Raw genomic sequence first — 9,837 nt, 5'->3', positions numbered from 1 at the left:
AGTGACATGGGATTAAAAGCAGAAAGACAATGTAAATGAAGCAAAGGGGGATATAACTCTCACTGCCTCCAATCTAAAAGCCTTCTGTATCTCTGCGTTTTTTTCACCCCCCCCGCCCTCTTGATTTAGATATGCTCTCTCCCCTATCTGGTCCACGGGTCTAATTCTCCGTCTATTCTTCCTCCTTGTTTAAAAAAAAAAGGGTCCCGTTTCTGTTCGTTGGTGAAGTGCGCAAGCACTCGGCAACTGCTCACTTTGGGCACCCCCGTAATCCCCCCCCCCCCCCCCCCCCCTGACTCACCCCCAAGAGATCCCCACCCCCGCCAACTCCACCCTAACCCCGGCAGTCTCAATGAAAGAAGATGCTAAATCAAAGTGCTGCCACTAAGCCTGCAAAAAAAAAAAAAAAAAAAAAAAAAAGGTCCTGGTCCCTGCTGTTCCCGATGCCCCTGCTAGCATAACAACACGCGCATATGGTGGATTTCAGCGCCGCACTTAAAGGAAAAACTCAAATCCGAACACACAGAAATAAATTTATAAACGGTTAAATAGATAAATAAGCTTTAGCGTTGCTTTTTTTTAAAGGGTGCGTTCCCCTCGACATAACGGCGATCTGATAAAAAAACAAAAACATGCTTGGGTAAAAAGGGATATTTTCGGGGTGGGAAGGTTTCTAAATAATCAAATACTACAATTTCAGACGCGTCCATTTCTAATAAATGCTATCATCAACGGCTCCCGGCACGCCTGCATGCACGCAGACATAGACAGACACACACACACACACACACACACACACACACACACACACACACACACACACTCACACAAACACGGTTCAAGGGGTCGGAGAGTCCCCCCACCCTGGACTCTCCCTCTGATTGGCTGCTTTGCATTTTGGGGACGCGTTTAAATGACGCCGGTGGTAATATGCATACAGAAATGCATGCGTGGTGGTTCCCCCCCCCCCCGCCAGTCTGTCAGATGGTGCTGTCAGGAGAGATAGCGCTTAAGATAGATGACTGGCTAAACTAACTGGCCCCCGCCAACAGCCAGCTCTCTTTGGAAGTCTCACATTATGGCACTATAGGTACTAGCATGGGGGGGGTGGGGGGGGGGGGGCGATGCCTGTGTGTGTGTGTGTGTGTGTGTGTGTGTGTGTGTGTGTGTGTGTGTGTGTGTGTGTGTGTGTGTGTGTGTGTGTGTGTGTGTGTCTGTGTGTGTGTTGAGAGGGGAGTGCACGCTAAGAGATAGGGGGAATGGGATGAGGGAGAGGGAGATGCATAAACAAGGGAGATAGATGAGCGAGGGAGACGGGTAGGGGCAGACAGACATACTTCTAGATATACAGGGGGACCCACCGACCGGCCGACACACAGACAGACCCACAGAGAGACAGACAGGCAGACGGACATAAATACACATAGACACACAGGGGCAGGCAGGGAGACAGGCAGACGGCGAGACCCCATGCAATATTCATCTCAAGCCACGGATCTCCATCTCATACATAAAAGGGCCATATGAATTCCTATTTGGTTAAATCACACATAACAGAGCCCCCCCCCCCAACACACACACATTGAACCAGGGTGTAGCTGGAGGGGCATTCAATGTTATGTATCTCTCTCTCTCTCTCTCTCTCTCTCTCTCTACCGCTCCCAGAATAGCAGGACACTATTGTGAAGGCTGCGGTCGCCCCACCCCTACGAGCGCACCCTTTATTATTTTACAAACGCACATCGAGGCTTTGCGTTTTTTTTTATTCCTTTTCTTTTCTTTGTATTTACGCCATTCCATTTTGTAGGGCGGGACATCAACATTGCTTTCATTTTGTTGTTGTGTCGTTGTTTTTTTCTAATCCTGTGTAATATCTCCTGATGAGGTCAGAGATGGTCCAGCAATTAAAGGACGGGACAGGCCCAGGGGGAAATAAAATAAATACTTTGATAGAAAAAAACGTGGAAAAAGGGATAGGGACAAATGAAGGGGGGGGGTGGGCGGGGGTAATGGAGGGATGTGGCCGTGCAATATTAGAAAAAAAACAACATACACAGCATAACCAACCCCCACCCCATCAACCCACTAATCCTGCGCTTCTGAAAAATTAATATGTCATCGGAGAGGGCACAAGAACGGCAAAGATTAATGCAAGGCGCTTATAAATTACAAGCACGCAAACTGATTTGATTAAAAAATAATCTGTAGGCCTGGACACTGGCTGGTAATATCCACAACCCGTCCATTTATCCTTCGTCTTCTTCTTGTTCCTTCCTCTCCTTTTGCTTCCTTCGGCCCTCCCTCCTCTTCCTCCCTCCTTCCCTCCACCCTACCCCAGCTCCTCTTGTCTCTCGCTTTTAACTCTCTTTCTTTTTACTGTCAGATGGAAACAATTAAAGCAGGTCACATGCCGTCTGCACGGCAGCGTACAGATATTGCCCACACACACACACGCACACACACACACGCACACACACACACACACACACACACACACACACACACACACACACACACACACACACACACACACACACACACACACACACACTCAACCTAGGTCCTTATCTCAGAGAGAGACTGCAAGAAATGAAAGATAATCCAGGAGAGTAGGAATGATCCCAGTTGGAAGCTGGGCTCTGTGTGTGTGTGTGTGTGTGTGTGTGTGTGTGTGTGTGTGTGTGTGTGTGTGTGTGTGTGTGTGTGTGTGTGTGTGTGTGTGTGTGTGTGTGTGTGTGTGTGTGTGTGTGTGCGTGTGCGTGTGTACGTACTGTCAGCTCTCTTGGCCTCAGCCAGCTCTCGGTCGGAGGGGTGGTGTCCAGGCCTGGACGAGGAGCGAGGAGGGCGTTCACTATCGTCGCCGGTCTCGTCTGAAGGAAACAGATAGAAAAATAAAAACGTTACCAAAGATGCAATACCGGGGAGCAAAATGTATTGACTGCTATCATTTAAACAGTTCGGTTGAAATATGAAATATATTAAAACAGGAAATGTATGTTTATTCCCATGTATAATTACCAGATAAATATACTATTTTCCATTTCATATTTTTCTGATCTAATTGTTAGATAAATGATAAATGAAGGAAATCAATTAATTTTTTTTTTTGACTTTGACTTTACTCGTGTTTACATTTTTAATTCCATAGTCCAGAGTAAATTGCATGAGAAACTGCTTTTATTGCAACACCTCTGAAAATAGCCATGATTTTATGGATACAGCCACACACACAACTTTGAAAAGAATATCGTGCGAAAAAAATATTTTAACAATAACGCTCACACACTCACACCCCCGGCAGATTAGCCTGCCCATCTCCCAGAGTTCAGCCCTTGTTTGATAATTCTGTGTATCTGTGGTGTTCTGCCAGTGGATTAATGTGTGTGTGTGTTTGTATGTGTGTGTGTGTGCGTGTGCGTGGTTCACCTATGTGTGTGTGTGTGTGTGTGTAGCTGGCTGTGTGTGCCTATGCGTGTGTGGGTCTGTGTGTGTGTGTGTGTATGTGTGTAGCTCGCCTGTGTTTGTGTGTGTGCGTATAAGTGTAGCTCGCCTCTGTGTGTGTGTATGTGTGTGTGTGCACATGTCGCTAGCACAAGCTAACACTAATCCTAGCCGAGCCCTGGCGCTCCCTTTCATCCACCCATCATTTGTCTCCGGCTGGGCTGATGTCACTTTGTAATGAATTTTGAGCAGTCTGAGAGAGGCCAGATAACCCAGCAACACAGCACTACACACACCCGCACCCGCACCCACACACACACACACCCACACACACACACACACACACACACACACACACACCATCACAGCCAGCCCCCCACCCCTCCTCCTCCTCCTCCATCTCATGGTGAGCAAGAGCAAATGCAAAATCAACCACGAGCACTCACACACACACACACACACACACACACACACACACACACACACACACACACACACACACACACACACACACACACACACACACACACACACACACACACACAACACACACACACACACACACACACACACACACACACACACACACCCACACACACACAAGCATCATAATGACACACCATCTCACACATACACAAAGGGAGCAAAAGCGTTCAAAATTGCAGCCCCAAAGAATGGAAAAAAAACCTGACAATGTTTGTGTGTGTGTGTGTGTGTGTGTGTGTGTGTGTGTGTGTGTGTGTGTGTGTGTGTGTGTGTGTGTGTGTGTGTGTGTGTGTGTGTGTGTGCATGTTTGTCAAAGTGTTTCTTTCTGTGTGTGTGTGTTTGTGTGCGTTTGTGTGTGCGTGTGCTTCTCTGCATGTAGAAAAAGAGCTGTGCTCATCAATCCTACGCCGGCTGCCGCCGTACCGCCATCATATTTTAACAACATGGACCCGTAGACCGAGGCGTGTACACGTGCACACGCACGCGTCATATTCATAGAAATCAGGCACCGGGGTGCACTGAGGTCAACCACCATTTGCATACAATCACTCTGGCCATTGTGTCACGAGCGTGAGGGAGTCTGCAGAGCCCAGCCCCGAAACATGATATCATTAACCCTTTCTCATTCAGCGCCGTGTACACACTCCTTCCCCCCCCCCCCCCCTCACCCCTGCCGCACACCCCCCTCAAACACACATATTCAGACACACACGCACACTAACACAGACATACGCAGACACACAACGGCACGCCGGGAGACGCGAGCACACACTTGGATCCAGACAAAGACAAGTGCATGAATGAATAAACGAGCAAATGGGGACACACACTCACACACACACACACACATGCCCAATCACACACACGCACAAACACACACACACAAAGCCGTGGCACCATTGCTTTTTTACGACTTTTGCACGTTAAGTGGACATTGTATACGGCGTGACATTTGGCAATTTTTGGGGAAGTGATTGAGGTATACAATTGTGCCTATATGTATGCATAGCCGTGTTTGTTTGTATGTGTGTGTGCGTGAGAGGATGTGTGTGTATCCACCCCCAAATAAGAATCATGTATTTTTTTTTTTTTCCCTTCTTGCGCCTGCACGCGCTTAGCCTTTTAAGTGTGCGTTGGGCGCATGACTGTGTGCAGTCTACGCCAAAAAGCATATGTATGCGCCGATGCATATGAGTCGCCGTGTGTGTGTGTGTGTGAGTGTGAGTGTGAGTGTGAGTATGCGTGTGTGTGTGAGTATATGGGGGGAGAGATTGGGACTGCACTCTGCTCCTGATGTTTTATTAATACGTCGTCGACAATAGGGATGAAATATCTCCTGTCAGTCCAGGGAACCGAGGCTGCAGAAATTGCAATTTTCACCGCTGTTGCTGCAGCGCTCATCTCTGTATTTTAATTCAGCCCACCTTCACATAAAAGAAACCAAGGAGACAATTTATATGTGTGTTTGTGTGTGTACGCGTGTGTGGGTGTGAGTGTGTGTGTGTGTGTGTGTGTGTGTGTGTGTGTGTGTGTCCGAGTGTGCACATTAAATGTGATGTATGGAGGAGATACACCGAGCCCCTCTCGCTGCACTACCTATTCCCTTCGTTTTATTTTAGCTTTTGATTTTAGCTTTATGCTAAGAGACAGCTAGCCTGAAAATAAGCACAACACCGGCGCATTTGTCACAATTAATACAATGAAAATAGGGGAGGGTAGGACAAAGGATGTCCGTGCGTAAACATGTGTGTGCGTGTGTGTGTGTGTGTGACTGACGGGAAGAAACGGCGAGATTGCAACGATGTCTAAAAGCGTACATGGAAAAATAACTGTATTTTTCCTGTCTATCGTCATTGTTTGCCCACACCCCCTCGTTTCTCTCGCCACCACTGTAGGTGAGTCAAGTCGATGAACTGCAGTGAACTGCGGAGGTGGGAGGCCACACCAACATAAATATTAACACGAAAATCGCCAGCCAAAACGCGCAATTAAACCGGAGAAAACCCGATGAAACACACGTTTTTGTAATGGTGCAATTGAAGGGTGTAATTATGACAACTTATTTACGTCATGACCAATTTGACCCAAATCGCTGTTGATATTTAAAACCATGAGGTAATTGTTTAAAAAAACATCCTATATATATCCACGCCTAAATATAAACAATGGGGAGCGTACTTTTTTTCACTCACTAGGTTCTTGGGTTTACCCGCTTTTACTTCCCTGGGAATAAGTCTGTGTGGAGAGAGCGTATTACTGTCCTATTGTCTACGTCAGTGACATGCTCTCTGCTTCCCTATTTGTTGACCTCCGCGCTCGTGTGGCACCGAGTCGCCTCTAGGGGGCTCTCTACCGGCGGCCACTTGCAACGCAGCAGAGAATGAGGTGGGAGAGGTAGAGGGAGAGTCGGTGGCGGGGAGGAGGCAGGCTCCAGAGAGAGAGAGAGAGAGGGAGGGCGAAAGAGAGAGAGGGAGACAGAGAGAGAGGGAGTGAGAAGAAAAAAGAGTGGACAAGGGATGGGATCATCTGGGTCTTATCAATGCTTTCACTGCTTCTCCTTCTTCTGGTCGGTTAGCTTGCTGGTGTGTGTGTGTGTGTGTGTGTGTGTGTGTGTGTGTGTGTGTGTGTGTGTGTGTGTGTGTGTGTGTGTGTGTGTGTGTGTGTGTGTGTGTGTGTGTGTGTGTGTGTGTGTGTGTGTGTTTTTGTGTGTGTCATTATGCATGTGTGTGTGTGTGTGTGTTTGTGTGTGTGTGTGTTTGCACAGCGAATGTGTTTCCACGTCGAGGACATTCCCAGACAAGCTCTCTCAATACATCAGCACCGTGTCTGCCCTCTGACTGACCCTGACAGTTACACCCCACGTGTGTGTGTGTGTGTGTGTGTGTGTGCGTGTGTTTATGTGTGTGTGCACGCGCGCTGTGCATCTCCGTGTATGGCCGCCATTGATCAAGCGGGCGAGACAGTCATTGCATTTGTTTGCTTGCAAGCTGTCCTGTGCGAGTGTGTTTCCAAATGTGTGTTTGTGTGTGTGTGCATGAACGCACATGTGTGCTTGTGTGTGTGAGTGCGTGTGTAACATAAAGACAGAGTAATCTGCTGCGGGGTCCCTAAACCATCAACTTAATCGCTACCAGAGGACGCACAGAGCACAACTTTCACAGTCACCTTCCCCTGCCTGCCAGCACACACACACAAAACACACACACATACACACAAATGCGCCCCCCCCCCATAACACACACACTCACTCACAGACACACACAGACACACACACACACACACACACACACACACACACACACACACACACACACACACACACACACACACACACACACACACACACACACACACACACACACACACACACAGATCCACACACACGCACACACAGAGAAGCGCACACACACAAATTGCACGGCACACTGTAGCACATGCAGAGTGAGTGGGCTGTGCTGTGGTGGGTGTGTGATTTTGGCAGCCCGGTGGGACGGGCTTTGATGTGGTTCGGATAGAACATTAAAGCCGGCCGGTGAGCTCCAGCTAACCACAAACCCCCGGGTCCGATTACTCCTCAACCAACACCGGCCTATATTTAACTGTTAAGGAGAGGAAGAATAATTAAGTGACTCTTGATCAGCCTGCGAGGCGATCAATCTGGTTTTGGTAATAACTATTAATTGGACAGCCGCGTATGCAATTATGTGCAAAAAAATATAGTTCTGTGAGGCCGGCCTTGTTCGGTGTTCATGTCGGGAGCAAAAATAAAATTTATGAATAAGTAAATAAATAAAAGGCTTGGAAACACATCTGCGCAGAAGCGATAATTTTGCATTGCTTGAGAACGGGGTTTTTGAGCCGCGGAAGAGAAATGTGGGCGATTATAAATGGTTGCGCGGTTTATAACAAATCGCATCGCGCACGATAATTGTCCAATCGTTTTTCATCTTTATCGTGGAGGAATGGAAACAATTTGGAAGGAACAGAGTTCAGAACCTCCTGCCGCCCCGTGTTACCAGGAAAATAAAACTAGGGAACGACCGAGAAAGGCAGCGAGGAAGGGAGCAAGGAGAGAAGGAAAGGAAGTCGAGCAAAGAAAAGAAAAGGAGAGAGTCCGAGGAGACAGAAAGAGGAAACATATATATTGGGAAAGAAAGAGATGTTTGGGAAGAAAAATAGGGAGGGGGAAGACATATGGGAGACGGAGTCGACGGGGGATGTACTCAGTGTTGGCCCTCTGTATGCGTGTGTGTGTGCGTGTGTGTGCGCATGCCCATGTGTGTGTGTGTGTGTGTGTGTGTGTGTCCTCTAGCTGTTTAATGACCTGCTCTGAGACCACTCTCCTCCCCTCCCATCTCTCCCCGAGGGCCCATAACCGCCATAGCGGGTCATTATGTGCCCGGCGGAGGACTCAGTTGCACCGCACACGGACCCGCACAGCAGAGAGCCGCGCGGGGGGAAACTGGACACGCCGGCTCCAAAATGGCTGAATTCATTAGCGCGGGGCCTGAGCCGCCTTTAATTTGCTTCCTTCAGGGCTCGGAGGAGGATGGCGCTCATTAGGGGGGTAAAGGACTAACACAAAAGTATTTTCTTACATCGTTGTTTATCTCAAATCATACGCGCTGTGAAAGAAAGGAAAAAAAGGAAAAGCCAACAGTGCCAACCAACCCCCGAACGGTAATTGCCGCAGAAAGAGAAAGAAAGAAAGAGAGAGACAAAACAATAAGATTGGGAGATAAATTAAGACTAACTGTCCAATAAAGGAGCAACTGGGATGCTATTATTGTGCTACAATAAGGGACACAGCAACACTTACTTCGACCGGGATATTCTCGCCTAGGAAATGTGTTACTAGCGAAACCACAACCACCAACACCACCACCACTACGACTACCACCACCACTACCACTACCACCACTACTACCACTACTACTACTACTACTCAGATGACTTGTATTAAAAGGAAGTAAAGCAGATATATGATCTGTGTCCAGCCCCACACTGGCCTAATGTTTAAGTGTAACACCATTGACCGCCCTGTCTCTTCCACTTAGCCCAGATGCTGATGTTGATTCCTTCCTACAACCCTGGGCAGGTCCCCAGCGACACTGGGAAAGTATATGGGTGTGTGAGTGTGTGTGTGTGTGTGTGTGTGTGTGTGTGTGTGTGTGTGTGTGTGTGTGTGTGTGTGCGTGGGTGGAGTGGGGTGGGTGGTGCATGGAAGGCCCCTGTGATGTCACATTCCTGCGCCGCGTGGCTCTGGTTTGGCCCCCAGGTTTTAAAGGGGAACGCTTTGAAACATTACACCCCTGTGTGCGCATTGCGCACGGGCGCACACACACAAACACACACAGGCGGACTCGCACTCGCACACACACACACACATGGACATACTGGAACATAGACAGACACACACACACACACACGTGCGCAGACATGCACACACAGACACACACACACACACACACACACACACACACACACACACACAACACACACACACACACACACACACACAGTCAAGGGCCAGTGGTAATGCTGCCAGAATAATAAGCGAACAGACTCACTGATCTCTCTCCATCCCTCCCTCCTGTTCTCTCACCCTGAAATCTTTATTTTCCCCCTTCTCTCTCTCTCTCTCTCTCTCTCTCTCTCTCTCTCTCTCTCTCTCTCTCTCTCTCTCTCTCTCTCTCTCTCTCTCTCTCTCTCTCTCTCTCTCTCTCTCTCTCTCTCTCTCTCTCTCTCTCTCTCTCTCTCTCTCTCTCTCTCTCTCTCTCTCTCTCTCTCTCTCTCTCTCTCTTCCCCTCTGCCCCCACCTCATCCCCCTCTACCTTTTTCCCCCCGAATTTCAGCGCGTTTAACAAGCATTTAGATCTTAACCAGATGTTGTTAATGTAGCATGTCTAA

The 9,837-nt window shown here is 48.3% G+C and overlaps 1 protein-coding gene across 1 annotated transcript in view; it reads right to left on the bottom strand.

Moving 5' to 3' along the window:
* The window catches only part of zfhx4 (zinc finger homeobox 4), a gene marked incomplete at its 5' end in the record, with an annotated part of 22,768 nt that extends 19,819 nt beyond the window's left edge, over positions 1–2,949 (bottom strand). Inside the window, one exon of the mRNA XM_056584842.1 lies at positions 2,772–2,949. Within this exon, the coding sequence (XP_056440817.1) occupies positions 2,772–2,949 (178 nt within the window). The remainder of the gene's footprint in view (positions 1–2,771) is intronic.
* Positions 2,950–9,837: the final 6,888 nt, after the last annotated feature.

Source organism: Gadus chalcogrammus, chromosome 23 (genome assembly GCF_026213295.1).
Source record: "Gadus chalcogrammus isolate NIFS_2021 chromosome 23, NIFS_Gcha_1.0, whole genome shotgun sequence".
Classification (NCBI taxonomy): Eukaryota; Metazoa; Chordata; class Actinopteri; order Gadiformes; family Gadidae; genus Gadus; species Gadus chalcogrammus.
This window is presented reverse-complemented; position numbering and strand designations above follow the sequence as displayed.